A 17,724-nucleotide genomic window follows, 5' to 3' on the forward strand; every position below is an offset into this window, starting at 1 on the left:
GTCCAGGTCGGGTTCCAGACTCTCACCTCAGTGCGAGTTATAAGTGAGCTAAGCTCTCACGCCCAACGACCGTCCAGGTCGGGTTCCAGACTCTCTCCTCAGTGCGAGTTATAAGTGAGCTAAGCTCTCACGCCTCCAGACTCTCGCCTCAGTGCGAGTTTTAAGTGAGCTAAGTTCTCACGCCTCCAGACTCTCGCCTCAGTGCGAGTTATAAGTGAGCTAAGCTCTCACGCCCAACGACTGTCCAGGTCGGGTCCCAGACTCTCGCCTCAGTGCGAGTTATAAGTGAGCTAAGCTCTCACGCCCAACGACCGTCCAGGTCGGATTCCAGACTCTCACCTCAGTGCGAGTTATAAGTGAGCTAAGCTCTCACGTCCAACGTCCGTCTAGGTCGAGTTCCAGACTCTCACCTCAGTGCGAGTTATAAGTGAGCTAAGCTCTCACGATCAACGACTGTCCAGGTCGGGTCCCAGACTCTCGCCTCAATGCGAGTTATAAGTAAGCTAAGCTCTCACGCCCAACGACCATCCAGGTCGGTTCCTAGACTCTCGCCTCAGTGTGAGTTATAAGTGAGCTAAGCTCTCACGCCCAACGACCATCCAGGTCGGGTTCCAGACTCTCGCCTCAGTGCGAGTTATAAGTGATCTAAGCTCTCACGCCCAACGACCATCCAGGTCAGGTTCCCAGTGCGATTTATAAGTGAGCTAAGCTCTCACGACCAACGACCGTCCAGGTCGGGTTCCAGACTCTCGCCTCAGTGCGAGTTATAAGTGAGCAAAGGTCTCACGCCCAAAGACCGTCCAGGTCGGGTGCCAGACTATTGCATCAGTGCGAGTTATAAGTGAGCTATGCTCTCACACCCAACGATCTTCCCGGTCGGTGCACTGACTCTCTCGGTCGGTACCCTTTACATTCGCCGGGGCAAAATACAACAAGCCATGTTCTCGTGCCTAATCGGTCAGTAAGCTATATTTCCATTATTTCTACTAAATATGAAAATGGACAGGCATATTCTCAAGCGTCTTAGCCGCTCAAGCCTTTGGATCTTCTGGTGAGAGGTAAGAGGAAGGTGGGGTAAGAAGGTTATCCTTATTATTTTTGCTAGAAATGTTAGAGGAACGTAGGTGTTTTATAGAAACACAACGATACTAGAGCAAGAGAGCATGGGGCTACACCATGAACGGAATCCAAGAAACATGTTTTATTTCGTTAACAAGGTGAACAATTTTTAAGGGTTTACATTATTACTAGATCCAGAGGCTTCATCCTTCCTGGCCAGATGAGCTTGAGCTCTAGTTAGATCTTCCTTAATGAGATCGATGGCGCGCTTCAGTTGGCTAATAGTCTCATCTTTGATCCGTCCTTCCTCTTTCAGGAGGGCCACCTCATCCTCATGTTTCATCTTCAGGTGGATAATATAGTGAACCTGACTCTGAAATTCCGATTGTGCTTTAAGCTTGAGAGCAATCTCGGCCCGGGTCCTAGATTTGGCAGCTAGCCAGAGGTTTTCCATTTCACGAGTAAGGGACACGTGAAGATCTCTGCTTGCAGTCATCTCCAACAAGGCTTCCTCTTTCTGAGCCAATAACTCCTTCAGATGGGCAGTTTGTTGAGGCAAAGAAGCGAGTTCGCTAGATTCCACAACCGGTTCCATGGAAGCTCGATAACAAGAGGGTAGCTTGAAGAAAAGACGATGGAGGTATAGTCGGACCTTTTAAATGGGAGGAGAAGGTGAAGGGATTACCTTGGAACCTTAAACGACATGTTGGGAAACAATAGACTATTTATAAGACAAAGGCATGATCGGAAATCGAAGAGTCATCGCGCACACATTAACATCCAGGCGTACCTGATTTGAGCGTCGGAGGACCTGACTCGGGGAATTTTTTCCTAGTTTCTGGTCTCTAACGACTCGTGGGCTCGTCTGAGTGTGTGCAGAGTCCTCGCGTCATCATCCTAATCATCATCCCTCGTCATCCGTCCGTGTGAACCCTTCCAGAGAGTGCCACATCGACCGGACTCTGCAGCGATTTTCCGTCAACCCCCGGTACATCGAGGCTCGCCTTCATCCGACTCAGCTTCCGGACGGGATCAGAATGCATTACATTTTTGCGGAAACAAAGCACCGGAAAGATTCTATAAATGAAACTTGAACACGATATGGACTCCGATCCAAAGGAGAGGATTGTCTCGAGTTCACAAAGTTGACAGAGTTAATTCTCAGAGACAATCTGCTGGAAGGTCCATTGCCGACCGAGCTTCCAGCTTCGCTCGGCTCCTTATCCCTCGACAACAATTTCTTCTCGGGGCGCTTGCCTCCATGGCCATACCTCAATGCATTGTCTCTCGAAAACAATAAGCTCGAAGGCAGCATCTCCTCCCTCTGCCAGTCCACATCTCTGCAGCTTCTTGTGCTATCGAACAACAAATTTACAGGACAAATTCCTCACTGTTTGGGGGAGTCGTTGCGAGGTCTTCAGTCATTGAATCTGGGCAACAATGGTTTCTCCGGCACTATTCCAAGCAGCATCAGGTTTCTGACTGGCCTGACCGATCTGGAACTCAGTAACAATGGTGTCTCGGGCGAGCCACTGCTGCTGTTGGAGAATTGCACCATGTTGAGCTATGTCGATCTCGCGGAGAATAGATTCACAGGGATCATACCACATTGGATAGGAGACAATCTTCCGACGCTGATATATTTGCGGTTGCGTTCCAACATGTTCTCAGGGCAAATTCCGACAGAGCTTGCCAAACTTCAAAGCCTTCAGATATTGGATCTCGCAAGCAACGACTTCTCAGGAGCCATACCGGCTAACATTGGCAATATTAGCGCAATGGCTTCATCACAGGCCACGATCTTTCTTCTACATCCGATAGACTTGCATGTGTATTCCAAGGGACAGGATATGTACTATAGGCAAAGCCCGGATCTCGTGAACAGCCTTGATCTTTCGAGCAACAGCTTGGTCGGAGATATTCCGGAAGGAATTGGAGATCTTGCGTCGTTGGGGAGCTTGAATTTGTCGAGAAATCGTTTAACCGGGAAGATTCCTCAGAGCATAGGAGGGCTTGCATTGATTGAATCTCTTGATCTTTCAATGAATCTTCTTTCGGGCAACATTCCCGAAAGCTTATCCTCCTTAACCTTTCTTAGTTACTTGAATCTGTCTTACAACAACTTATCGGGAGAGATACCGTCCGGGCATCAACTCCAGACTCTCGAGGATCCATCGATTTACATGAACAATCCTTACCTGTGCGGGCCGCCCGTCTCCAAAAGTTGCTCGAGCAATGTGACAGTTACCGTAACAGAGAGCGGCGAGAAAGAGTACGGGAAGAATAACTCTGATTTGGTTTGGCAATGCATTAGCACAATTCTTGGATTTGTGATGGGGTTTTGGATCTTTTGCGGCGTCATCTTCTTCAAAGATAGATGGAGGCACGCATACTTCAGTGGCATTGACAAGCTGTTCGATGGTATATTTCGACAGTGACGATCATATTCTCTAGGAAAGCTGCAAATATTTACATACAAGCAATGAGAGGAATTAACCTTCCCTCTACTTGAAGGTTAGTTTATGTAGTTACAACTGTATTCAATTAGACTATCGTATGCAGTGAAATTAATTTGTGGTTGTGTATAGCCTGAATTATCGAAGCATGCATTACTTCCTCCACACCCGACACGACGAAAGCAATCAATCAATCGACACATAGTAGGCGAAGACGAACATCCTAGGTCAATTCAACAAGCGATAAAAGATAAAAGATAAAAGATAAAAGATAAAAGATAACAAAGCTTTAGATTTAGACAAAACTCAGGTATAAATATTCAACAAGGGTTCTCATACAAGTGTTTGATTTTAAATGAAGGTAAAGTTTGAACCTAAGCCTCTGAGCAACACAGTTAGGCTGGTGACCAAGGTGTCACTAACTTAGTTGAATCAGATGCTAGGTCCTAGGCTAATGATGAAATTTATTTAAATATTAGATATATAATAATATTATTATTTATAAAAATAATAAAAGGGTAAAAATCATTCACTTTTCGAGTTATAACAAACTAATTGCTACAATATATAACAATTAATTAATTGTTACTATAACGTATAATAGCTAATACAATACTGTTGTAGTAGTAGTTTCTATAATTATTTTAAAATAATTTTGGCTAATTTTAAATGATTTTGAAAAAAATAAATAATTTTAACCAAATTAATAAAGAATAATTGGATATAATAGCACTCACGGTTTAAAATTTAGGGTTTAAATTTTTAAAATTTAGAGTTAGGATTTATGATTTATCTATAATTGTGTAGTAGCTATTTAATAGCTTTTTAAAGTGATTTTGATTAATTTAAAATGATTTTGATGAAATTTAATTTTTTTTAACTAAGTTGATAAATTGTATTTTGATATAATAGTGTTTAGAATTTAGGATTTAAAATTTTAGAGTTGAGAATTTAGCTATAATTATGTAGTACAACTATGTAACAACTACTTGCTAACTTCTATAATTATTTTAAATTAATTTTGACCCACTTAAAATAATTTTGATGTAGTTTAAGTAATTTTAATCTAAGTTGACAAAAAAATATTTTTATATAATAGTATTTTATAAGTAATTTTAATTAAAATGAAATAATTAATTTTTTTTGCAGTAGCTATTTGATAGCTGCTAATGAAAGTAAAGGGTATTTAAAAAAATGGAAAAACTCTTTTGACATTTTTAACAAAGGAACGTCTTTTGAAGAAGATAATTATTAAAATGTTTGGTCACTCAAATGTTTTATATATAAAAGATGACAACAGTGCCAGAGAACCTAAAATATTGAAGATGAACACTCAAACAACTCACCTCATCATTCATAATATAACAAATATAATAGGACAAATGCATTGACTTTATTACATGTTATCATGGCTCAGCAAGTCTTTGCTGTCCCATTAATTTGCTTGCAAGAATTTGAAAGAAGCCAATTCTGTGATGATTATTGTGCACTCAAATAATAATTAATTAATTAATTAAATGATAAGTATCAAATATTATTAAATATTGACTCAGAGGATGATCATATTTTCACTTATATTATTAAATGAATAGTACAGTGATCCTCTTTTCTTTATTTTTGTATCTATAGTTTCTCTTTTTACCCACCACAACAATCAACAGAGGAGAACCGAAAAGGCATATACAGTCAAAACGACTTTGGATGGAATGCATTACATTTTTGCGGAAACAAAGCACCGGACAGATTCTGTAAATGAAACTTGAACACGATATGGACTCCGATCCAAAGGAGAGGATTGTGTCATTCAGGCTAATGATACTTGCCAATAGTATTACTTCTTACATTTCAGAGGATGATCTTGTTGGCGGTAATGAAGAAGCCAGCAATCGATGCTGCAAAAGATAGGGCACAACTGATTAAGGTTATTTAAGGTTATTGTTACTAGATCAATATGATGAGTGATGTGGTGGGTATGGGGGCCCATACGTAGTGTGGCCTTCTCAAAGGTTAAGAAGCTCGGTCAAAGGTCAAGCTGAGGTGTAAATTGCTGAGGTGTAAATTAAAGAGATCAGCTCAAGTAAAGATAGACCGAGGTTAGATCACTTCAGTTCGGTCTCCCTGACTCGGTCTTCTTGATCTCTCCTGCCTGATCTCCCAAACCTCTTTGACTCGGTCTTCTTGACCTCTCAATCTCGATTTCCCAAACCTCCCTGACTCGGTCTCCCTGATCTCCCCAACTCGGCCCCTATCGGCTCCACCAGATGTGGTGAACTTGGGTACTGAAATAAACGAAGAACGTGGAGTGACAAGGGACATGCATGAAGGAGTGGATGTCATACCCCAGGTAGTCTCTGTCAGAAGAAATTTCGACAGCATCTCCTTTGTACGGGTGACAAAATGAAACTTCCTATAATGCCCTCAGGACCACATATAGTTCGGTCAACATGGTCAGAACAATAACAATATATATTAAGCAAGCACCCACGCAGTTTAATAGTAAAAATCAAACATAAGCAACGATAAGGGAAAAATCTCAAATATCCTACTCAACTACACTCATAAAACTCAAATCTTATATCCTACTCAACTACACCCATAAAACTTAAATCACCAACATACATCCAAACAAAAACCCATCGATAATAAAGGATCATACAAGATCCAAGTGCCAAAAGGTACAAGTCTGAAAACGTAGATGATAACATAATAAGAAAACTATAGAGAAGATCCAAAACGGAAATCCTCGCAACTTGGAGGGGGAAACTAGCGACTGGAACTCCTCCAGACAACCTCAACCTGAAATGATAATAACAGGGGGGGGGGGTGAGTCCAACACTCAACGGATACATAGTTGACATGCATAGTAAATAATAATCAGTAGTAATAAATATGCGTACAGTCTCTAGAAGTAATGAAACAATGCAAAACTGAAGATAAGGGAGAAGCTGTACTCATCGGGATCTCCTATCAGGATAACAAGGTCGTCAGATCGGAAATACATGTCCATGTATGCATGTCAATCATATGCATCCATCCAATATGCAGCAAACACAAGAAATAAATGCATCATGCATATGATGCCAATGACATGTCTTGGTCACCCCTGACGTCAGTCAGCCATCTCACACACGATGGTGAGACCGAGTGGGTAGATCTATGACAACTGTGTGCTCTGCCATCACTGCTCCTGATTAGTGACCGAGTGGACGGGATGCTATCGGAGTACACCTATCCTCCTACCCCAAATCATAAGTGGGGGAGCGCAATGCTCTCATCTCCTTGAGACAATTCAGAGGAGGGATCCCTGCGGGCTACCATGCTACGTCACAATACCCATGAGCGGACCAACGGAGCCAAATAAAGCAACCTGCTGCAACACATCCTGCCTGAATAAAAACCATTAATCCATGAGTGGTTGTGTGTGTAGATCCATTTAACTAGCGATATGCTCAACAATAATAGAGTCGACTATTGCACAGCATGCAATCATGTGAGATGGTGCATGACACTAAGTATACAAATCCTGACCATATTTACCTCCATAAAACATGTACCAAAAATAAATGGATCAAATATATAGATCTAGGTACACAAGTCATATATGGTAAATGACTAGTCCGGTATATCATATGGCATGGTATGTCACTACCTCTATAATATAAATAATAAACAGGGGTATGAATGCTAAACAGGTAACAAACAAAATATGCTCGGAAATAAATAGTGACATACCGATGCAAATATAAACATAATTATTACTACTTGTTAAAATCTACTAAGCATATCAACATGACATTATCTAAAAGATAAGTCAAGGTACCCGCCTCAAAAAGTGGTGATCATATCCGAAATAGACCTCACATCGAGACGCTGTCTCGAATCAAAGTCCTGCAATACATGATATACAAATTTAGTTAATTACATATAAATTAATTAGCTAAATCAAATCCCCGAGAAGCTAACATAAATCCAAATCAATTATAAACCCTAATTGGTTCATCTAACTCCTCAATTAATTCTAACACTAATCCCAATACTATCATTGATAGGATTAAACCCAAACTCGCCCAAATCTATAATCCAACATCTAATGTACCAAAAATCAGTGGCTACAGTTGGTGTTTACCTCTAATATGGCAGCAAGGCAACAGAGCACTCCCCTGTGATCCGTGGAGAGGGAGCTCATTGTTTCTCCACCATCTTCAAATCAACACCCTAAATCACAATCAGTTAATGAGCCCACTTAACACCAACATCCACTAACGTCAACATTCATAATTAGCCAAATTATCACTGAAATGCACACTGATCCACAACTCAACTTACCTCAATTTTGATGGCTCGTGAGAAACAGTGGACAGAGTGAGATGTTGGTATTGGCTGCTCACGACAAAAAAGGGCAGCGTCGGCTGTAAGTAGAGATCAGGTGACGACCGACAACGATCAACTGTTAACTTGGCAGATCCTCCAATCTCGATGAACCTAGACACGCGAAGAGGAACCGTCGGTGCTAACCAGATCGGGGTTGTGCACAACATCGGGGCTGGACCGATCAAAAGAGGAGATCGATGCTAGGGCACGACTCCCTGCCCTTGGTCGAGGGTGATGGACCTATGCCGACATTAGGGCACGTTGCCAACCACGATCAACACCGGCGATCGATGTGGATGATCAGCGTCGGCGTCGACGATGAGTGGGGAAAGTAGAAGACAATCACGAGGAAGGAGAAATCGACGCACGCAGGTGGGGGAAACAGGGATCGGGCTTTTCCTTGGCTCTCACTTGAGGAAGAGGAAAGACGGTGGGTTTTGTTCACGAAGAAGAGAAGAAGAGACGACGGGTTTGCCGCGCCGTCGGGTGGGGAAAGCGAAGAGGAATCGACAAAATGAAGAGAGGTCGGCGTCGGGGAAAGGAAACGGGGAAGAGAGGGGGAAAAAGAAAGAAAATAAAAAGAGAATAAAAATTCAACTTTTCCTCGCTTAAATGTGGTAGCCTAAACAAACTTTCCCCGGTGTCCAATATTTGATCCCCTTAAACTCGTCATACAAGCTTCGAAAAATTTTCAAAAAATTTCTAAAATTTTTTGAAACCCCCTTATGGTTATTCTCCCTTTTTCGGTATTTTATATTCTCCCCCACTAATAAAAATTTAGTCCCCAAATTTCATTATCTACCATCAGCAAGTATTAACAACAGATAAATAATATGTATAACTGCTGAACGGAAAATTAATCCACATACCTCAAGTGAAAAGATGAGGGTATCGAGCTCGGATTGTATCCTCGAGCTCCCATGTAGCCTCCTTGTCAGAATGATGCTGCCATCCGACTTTAACCAGCCGGATAGTCTTGTTCCGCAACTGACGCTCTTTTCAGTCCAGAATTCGTACCGAAACCTTTTCGTAGGTAACGTCAGACTGAATGAGAACTGGTATATCTGACAATACATGTGCTGGGTTGGCTACGTATCTCCTCAGCATAGACACATGGAATACGTCGTGAACGCCTGCCAGGGACGGTGGTAGTGCCAGACGATAAGCTATCGCTCCAATCCTCTCCAAGATTTGGAAAGGTCCAATGTATCGCGGAGCTAGCTTACCTCTGAGGCCAAATCTCTTCACCCCTTTCGTGGGTGAAACTCTCAGAAATACATGGTCGCCAGTAGAGAATTCCAGGGGTCTGCGTATCCGATCAGCATAACTCTTCTGGCGGTCCTGCGCCTCGAACATCCTCCGTCTAATAATACGGAAAAACTCTGCCTCCTACTAAGCTCTCTGAGCTCTTAGCAACTGGGCCTCCCCAATCTCCTCCCAGAGGGTGGGTGTCCGACAAGGCCTACCATACAACCCTTCAAACAGGGCCATCTGGATAGCCGAATGAAAGCTGTTGTTGTAGGTGAACTATACCAATGGCAAATGGTCCTCCCAACTGCCTCCAAAATCCAATACACAGGACCTCAGCAAGTCCTCTAGAGTCTAAATGGTCCGCTCTGACTGTCCATCTATTTGTGGATGGAAATCTGTACTGAAACGGAGCTAAGTGCCCAAGGCTTGTTGCAGACTCTGCCAGAATCAGGACGTGAACCGAGGGTCTCTATCCGAAATAATACTCAAAGGAACTCCCTGTAATCTGATTATCTCTCGGCAATACAGATTTGCCAATCGATCTAGGGAATCAGTCTTCCGGATGGCTAAGAAGTGCGCCGATTTGGTTAATCGATTAATAATTACCCAAATCACGTCATAGCCTCGTCGTGTCCTAGGCAACCCCACCACAAAATCCATGGTAATGTGCTCCCATTTCCACTCAGGAATAGGAATCCGTTGAAGTAATCCGATAGGTCTCTGATGCTCAGCCTTCACCTGCTGACAGACAAGACATCTAGCTACGAATTCCACGTCTTTCTTCATGTCATTCCACCAATAAGAACGCCTCAAATCTTGATACATGCGGGTTCCGCATGGGTGGATCGTAAATCGAGAGTGATGAGCTTCCTGAAGTAGCTCCTGCAAGATCGGATGAGACTGAGGTACGCATAATCTGCCTCGGTAATATATAATACCCTCCTCATCTCGTGTGAACTCGGTTTGCCGCCCAAAAGTTATCTGGCTGCCAATGGAATGTAAGTGTTGATCATCGGCCTGGGCCTCTCGGATCCTCGTCCTGATCGACGACTGAGCAACCATGGTAATCAACATACCCTGCTCTATCCGTCCCTGCTCCTGAAGGCCAACTCGGAAAAACCGTGAATCAAGTCTGTGACTGAAGCTCGGTGGCAAGCTAAAGTCCCTCTGGACTTCCTGCTGAGTACATCGGCAACCACATTAGCTCTCCCCGGGTGGTAGCTAATGGTACAATCGTAATCCTTTAGGAACTCCATCCATCTCCTCTATCGGAGATTGAGTTCCTTCTGAGTGAACAAATATTTGAGACTCTTATGGTCAGTGAGAATCTCAAAGGTAATACCGTACAGGTGATGCCGCGAAATCTTCAAAGCAAATATAATGGCGGCCAGCTCCAGATCATGAACTGGGTAGTTCTTCTCATGCTCCTTCAACTGTCGAGAAGCATAAGAGACTACCCTGCCGTGCTGCATCAAAACAGTGCCCAAACCCTGTAGAGATGCGTCGGTGTAAATTATGAATCCATCCTCTTCGGAAGGTAGAACCAGAACTGGTGTTGTTACTAGTCTCTACTTCAGCTCCTGGAAACTAGTCTCGCAAGCCTCGTACCACGTAAACTTCATGCCTTTCCTGGTCAGGCGTGTTAGCGGCATAGCGATACGAGAGAAACCCTCGACGAACCGTCTATAATATCCAGCCAACCCCAGAAAACTATGGATCCCCTGAACTGATTTCGGCTACTCCCAGCTGGTGACAGCCTCGATCTTCTGAGGGTCTACGAAAATACCTTGGCTAGAAACCACGTGACCCAAAAAACTAACTGAAGATAGCCAAAAGGCACACTTGCTGAACTTCGCGTATAGACGATGTCATCGAAGAGTCTCCAAGACTATGCGAAGATGTTGTGCATGCTCCTCCTCGGAACACGAGTAGATCAAAATGTCATCGATGAAGATGACAACGAACTGATCTAGATACTCCAGAAAGATGTGATTCATCAAATCCATAAACACCGCTGGAGCATTGGTAAGCCCAAATGACATTACCAAGAATTCATAGTGTTCGTATCTGGTACGGAATGTTGTCTTCTTAATATCAGATTCTTTAACTCTCAGCTGATGATATCCAGACTGCAGATCAATCTTAGAATATACTGATGTACCCCTGAGCTGATCGAATAAATCCTCGATTTGAGGTAAGGGATACATATTTCTGATGGTCTTTGCATTCAGCTGCCTATAGTCTATGCACAATCTCAGAGTACCATCCTTTTTCTTGACAAATAATACAGGAGAACCCCACGGAGAAGCACTAGGGCATATAAATCCCCTGTCTAAAAGCTCCTGGAGTTGAATTTTCAGTTCGTTCAACTCTTTTGGTGTCATACGGTAAGGAGCTTTCAATGTCGGCGCGGTTCCCGGAATCAATTCAATAGCAAACTCCACTTGCCTTCTGGGAAGCAAACCTGGTAGCTCATCTGGAAATACATCCGGATACTCTCGGACTACTGGAACGTCAGAGAGTTGAGAACTACTGTCGTCTTCAGTATTACTCAAAGATAACATAAAACCCTGACAGCCATGTGACAACAGCTTCTGAGCCTGAATCGTTGAAATGATCGATATGCCATCGTCCCTGATGCCAGTGAAATCCCACGAGGGTTGGTTCGGAGGTTGGAATGTGACCACCCTCGTCTAGCAATCAACCATGGCATGATATGCAGACAACCAATCCATGCCAAGGATAATATCGAACTCGACCATTTCCAGCACTAATAAATCAACCATGAGTATCATGTTGCCAAAATCTAATGGGCAACCTCTGACCTCCTGAGTGACGTCCAATGTATTACCGGATGGTAGGGAGACGGTCAGTCGCTGTGATCTAAGAGTAGGTTGTAACGACCCGACCCATTTGGTGGTCTATTTGGTGACCCTCGGGTCGTCGACCGTCGACCGTGCCGTTACTCACTAGGACTTTCCACCCCTGGCCAGTGGATTTTTGCCTCCCCCAGGATTCAAACTCTAGACCTCCAGGCTAAAGTACTAGAGTTTATGAATCCTGGTAGCCAATAAAAAGGCGCTTTTTTATTGTAACGACCCGACCCATTTGGTGGCCCATTTGGCGACCCTCGGGTCGTCGACCGTCGACCGTCGGTCGTGCCGTTACTCACTAGGACTTTCCACCCCTGACCAGTGGATTTTTGTCTCTACCAGGATTCATAAACTCTAGTACTTTAGCCTAGAGGTCTAGAGTTTAAATCCTGGGGGAGGCAAAAATCCATTGGCCAGGGGTGAAAAGTCCTAGTGAGTAGCGGCACGGCCGACGGTCGACGGTCGACGACCCGAGGGTCACCAAATGGGTCGGGTCGTTACAATAAAAGCGACCTCTCATGTCGTCGACCGACGACCCTTTGGCCGGATCTCAGAGCACCGCCGAGAGTTTCGTCGAGACTGAGAGGCGAGGAGGAGAAAGGGGCGGCGATTTCGGTCGGACAATGAGTGAGGAATCGGTGAGGCTAAGTTATATACCTAGATTAATTCTTAATCTTAGGTTAAGAGTGGTAACTTAGGGTGATTAATCCTGAGTGACGTCCAATGTATTACCGGATGGTAGGGAGACGGTCAGTCGCTGCGATCTAAGAGTAGGTAGTTTACCTACGTCCCTCATGAAGGCACGAGAAATAAAAGAATGTGAGCTACCAGTATCTATCAGCATATCAGCGGATAATGTATAAAGTAAAACCATACCGCGGAAAACGGATCCGTCGGCCTACTGTGCATCCTCTCTGGTAACCGCATGTATACGTCCAGTCTCTGGTGGTGGTGGAGGTGGTAGTGCTGCCAAAGGCTGCTGCGTCTGAGTCTGAGCCTGCCACTGTGACGGTGTCGGGTACTGAGCCAGAGACGGTTAGGTGGGCTGCGACTGATACTGGACAAGTGGCAGGGGTTGCGACTAGTACTGAACCAGTGGCTGAGGCTACAGTTGATTCTGAGGTCCCACATCAGAACCCTGTGGTACCATAAGGGCACTGGAGTGCTCCTGTCCATGCATGCTATATGTAGTTGCTACCGGGGGAGTTGTCCTCTGCTGGCTATGCGAAGATTGGGCTCTTCGCCCTCCTCGATAAGTCCCTGTCTGACTGGGCTGTCCTCCATGACCAGACACTCCGGAAGCCATATGCTGAGCTTTCAACGAACAATCTCGACTCAGGTGCCCGGGCAGTTTGCATTAATAGCAAACCGACTGTCCCAGGGAGCAGGCTGTGGTGAGGTGGTCTTTGGACCCACATCTAGTGCAGTGAGTGTCGCTGGCGGGTTGTTTCCGGTTTTACTGAGAAGACCGGGAACGTCCTGATGAAGATCGCCCTAACTTCCGAGGCTGCCCCGAAGCCCCATAACTACCCAGACCTGGCCGACTGCGACCACTCTGCTGTTGTCCGGTAGCCTGTGGTTGCTGTATCTGTCCTGATGTCTGACCCATCTGCTTCCTTTTCTTGTCCGAAAATGCTCTCTGCTGAGCTAACTCAATCATGAGGGTTCTGTCCAACGTCTCTAAATAGAATGAACTCCCAAAATCGGCAAGCTTTACTTGCAGATGTCCATCTAGTCCTTGGATAAACTGTAGCATGCGGGATCTGTGCTCAGCAACTAATTCTGGACAAAACCTGACCAATCAATTAAACTCAGCATTGTACTCTGTCACCGAACGATTATTCTGCCGCAGACTCAGAAAATCCTGCCGGCAAGTCATTTAATATGCTTGTCGGCAATACCGACTCTCAAAAACCTCTCTGAAACTCGCCCAGGTAATATTCTACTCGCCTATAATGGAACACTACGTATCCCACCATATATCAGCCTCGTCTCGTAGATGGAAAACAACCAGCTCTGCTTTCTCCCATTCGGAGCAAGCCATGTAGAAGAAGGTCTACTCCAAAGTATCTATCTAGGACTGGGCCACACTCGGATCGGTCTCTCCGCGGAACACTGTGAATTGACTTTTCATCGACTTCGCCAAAGCTGGGATCCGAGCTCGTGCCGCAACTACATCAGTGAGGTGAGTAGGGACGCCTATAGGAACTGGCGGAACCACTGGAGCTGGTACTACAGGTGGTACCGCTGGATAGGCCGGAGGAGATATCTCCGGTGTTGTTGCATAGGCTAGGGCAGGTGCCACTGGTGGCACTGCAGGGTCAGTGTAGGTGGGCGCGGCTGGAGGTACGGTGGGTGGTGGTACCGGAGGTGGAGCAACTGTTGTTGCTAGTGCGGGTGCCGGGTGTGCAGTAGGCACCGGTGGTGGTGGTGCTTGGTACGCCGTAGGCACTAGTGGTGGTGGTATCAGGTATGACGGTGGTACCGCTGGTGGTACCGTAAATACTGTAGGGGTGGATATAACGGGTGCAGCCGAGGTAGGTACCTTTAAAGGAGCTATCGGGGTCTGGGAGCCCGACGCACCCGCAGTATCTTGAGTTGGTCCCTGACTGACAGGCTCAACCCTAATAGGGATCTCTGGCAAGTCCGTTGCCAGAGATCCCAAAGTCCTCTTACGTGGCCGTCTAACACCACGTCTCAATGCAGATGCACGTGTAGATCTCCTCATATCTGTTAAGTTATAACTCAGATATTACTACAAGTAACAAAAATTATAAAATTACCTTTTTACCTATTTGTCGTCTGGTCCAGTCCCCATTTTATAACCTTGAAATTTCGTACAAGAAAATCGATGAAAATCCGTACAAATCCGAAAAATAAATACCCAAGTTAACTAGCAAACTTGGGCTAACTCTCAAATCCAGAACATGAAAAGCAGATATCATAACCCGCTCTGATACCAAAAATATTGGTATCAGATTATCTCAAAAATCCCAAAAACACAAAACAACAAGTATCGAAAACCTGCTCTGATACCAAATAAATTGTCACGCCCTAGGTAGTCTCTGCCAGAAGAAATTTTGGCGGCATCTCCTCTGTACGGGTGACAATATAAAACTTCCTACAATGCCCTCAAGGCTACATATACCTCGGCCAACACAGCCGGAACAATAACAATATATATTAAGCAAGCACCCACGCAATTTATAGTAAAAACCAAACATAAGCAACGATAAGGGAAGTATCTCAAATATCCTACTCAACTACACTCATAAAACTTAAATCTTATATCCTACTCAACTACACCCATAAAACTTAAATTACCAGCATACATCCAAACGAAAACCCATCGATAATAAGGGATCATACAAGATCCAAGTGCCAAAAGGTGCAAGTCTGAAAACGTAGACGATAACATAATAAGAAAACCACAGAGAAGATCCAAAACGGAAATCCTCGCAACCTGGAGGGGGAAACTAGCGACTGGAACTCCTCCTGACAGCCTCAACCTGAAATGGTAATAACGGGGGATGAGTCCAACACTCAACGGATACCTAGTTGACATGCATAATAAATAATAACCAGCAGTAATAAATATGTGTACAGTCTCCGGAAGTAATAAAACAATGCAAAACTGAAGATAAGGGAGAAGTTGTATTCACCGGGACCTCCTATCTGGATAACAAGATCGTCAGACCAAAAATACATGTCCCTGTATCCATGTCAATCATATGCATCCATCCAATATGCAGTAAACAAAGTGCAGCAAACACAAGCAATAAATACATCATGCATATGATGTCAATGACATGTCCTGGTCACCCCTGACGCCAGTCAGCCATCTCACACATGATGGTGAGACCGAGTGGGTAGGGCTGTGACAACCGTGCACTCTGTCGTCACTGCTCCTGATGAGTGACCGAGTGAACGGGATGTTGTCGGAGTACACCTATCCTCCTACCCCAAATCATAAGTGGAGGAGCGCAATGCTCTCATCTCCCTGAGACAATCCAGAGGAGGGATCCTTGCCGGCTACCACGCTGCATCACACTACTAATGAGCGGACCAACGGAGCCAAACAGAGTAACCTGCTGCAACACACCCTGCCTGAATAAAAACCACTAACCCATGAGTGGTTGTGTGTGCAGATCCGTGTAACTGGTGATATGCTCAACAATAATGGAGTCGTCTATCGCACAACATGCAATCATGCGAGATAGTGCATGACACTAAGCATACAAATCTTGACCATTTCTACCTCCATAAAACATGTACCAAAAATAAATGGATCAAATATACAGATCTAGATACACATGTCAGATATGGTAAATGACTAGTCCGGTATATCACATGGCATGGTATGTCACTACCTCTATAATGTAAAGAATAAACAGGAGCATGAATGCTAAACAGGTAACAAATAAAACATGCTCGAAAATAAATAATGACATACCGATGCAGATATAAACATAATTATTACTACTTGTTAAAATCTACTAAGCATATCAACATGACATTATCTAAAAGATAAGTCAAGGTACCCGCCTCAAAAAGTGGTGATCGTATCCGAAATAGACCCCACGTCAAGAGGTCGTCTCGAATCAAAGTCCTGTAATACATGATATATAGATTTAGCTAATTACATATAAATTAATTAGCTAAATCAAATCCCCGAGAAGCTAACATAAATCCAAATCAATTATAAACCCTAATTGGATCATCTAACCCCTCAATTAATTCTGACACTAACCTAATACTATCATTGAAAGGATTAAACCCAAACTCGCCCAAATCTATAATCCAACATCCAATGTACCAAAAATCAGTGGCTACAATTGGTGTTTACCTCTAATATGGCAGCAAGGCAACAGAGCACTCCCCTGTGATCCGTGGAGAGGGAGATCACTGTTTCTCCATCATATTCAAATCAACACCCTAAATCACAATCAGTTAATGAACCCACTTAACACCAACATCCACTAACGTCAACATTCATAATTAGCCAAATTATCACTGAAATGCACACTGATCCACAACTCAGGTTACCTCAATTTTGATGGCACGCGAGAAACAGTGGACAGAGTGAGATGTTGGTATTGGCTGCTCAAGGCAAAAAAGGGGCAGCGTCGGCTGTAAGTAGAGATCAAGTAACGACCGACGACGATCAACTTCTAGCTCGGCAGTTCCTCCAATCTCGATGAACCTAGAAACACGAAGAGGAACCGTCGGTGCTGACCAGATCGGGGTTGTGCGCAACATCGGGGCTAGACTGATCACAAGAGGAGATCGATGCTAGGGCACGACTCTCTACCCTTGGTCGAGGGTGATGGACCTATGCCGACATTAGGGCACGTTGCCAGCCACGATCAGCACCGGCGATCGATGTGGGTGATCAGCGTCGGCGTCGGCGTCGGCGATGAGTGGGGAAAGAAGAAGACAATCATGAGGAAGGAGAAATCGGTGCACGCAAGTGGGGGAAATAGGGATCGGGCTTTTCCTTGGCTCTCACTTGAGGAAGAGGAAAGCCGTTGAGTTTTGCTCGTGAAGAAGAGAAGAAGAGGAGTCGGGGTTGTCGCGTCGTCGGGTGGGGAAAGCGAAGAGGAATCGACGAAATGAAGAGAGGTCGGCGTCGGGGAAAGGAAATGGGGAAGAGAGGGGGAAAAAAAGAAAGAAAATAAAAATTCAACTTTTCCTCGCTTAAATGGGGTAGCCTA

At 44.4% G+C, this 17,724-nt stretch overlaps 1 protein-coding gene across 1 annotated transcript; it reads left to right on the forward strand.

Moving 5' to 3' along the window:
* The first annotated feature begins 2,160 nt into the window (after positions 1-2,160).
* On the forward strand, positions 2,161-13,408 carry LOC122054992 (receptor-like protein EIX2). Its single transcript, XM_042616396.1, has 4 exons — positions 2,161-2,194; positions 2,242-3,480; positions 13,041-13,153; positions 13,202-13,408. The coding sequence occupies exons 1-4, from the start codon at positions 2,161-2,163 to the stop codon at positions 13,406-13,408; spliced, it is 1,593 nt and encodes a 530-aa protein (XP_042472330.1).
* The last annotated feature ends 4,316 nt before the right edge of the window (positions 13,409-17,724 follow it).

The sequence above is a fragment of the Zingiber officinale genome, chromosome 3B (genome assembly GCF_018446385.1).
Source record: "Zingiber officinale cultivar Zhangliang chromosome 3B, Zo_v1.1, whole genome shotgun sequence".
Taxonomy (NCBI): domain Eukaryota; kingdom Viridiplantae; phylum Streptophyta; class Magnoliopsida; order Zingiberales; family Zingiberaceae; genus Zingiber; species Zingiber officinale.

Excerpts from the sequence above, each read along its gene's own strand:
- LOC122054992 (XM_042616396.1), top strand. The coding sequence starts at position 2,161 with ATGGACTCCGATCCAAAGGAGAGGATTGTCTCGA. Across the intron at positions 2,195-2,241 it reads AAAGGAGAGGATTGTCTCGA|GTCCATTGCCGACCGAGCTT; the intron begins GTTCACAAAGTT and ends ATCTGCTGGAAG. Across the intron at positions 3,481-13,040 it reads CATTGACAAGCTGTTCGATG|AGACGGTTAGGTGGGCTGCG; the intron begins GTATATTTCGAC and ends GTACTGAGCCAG.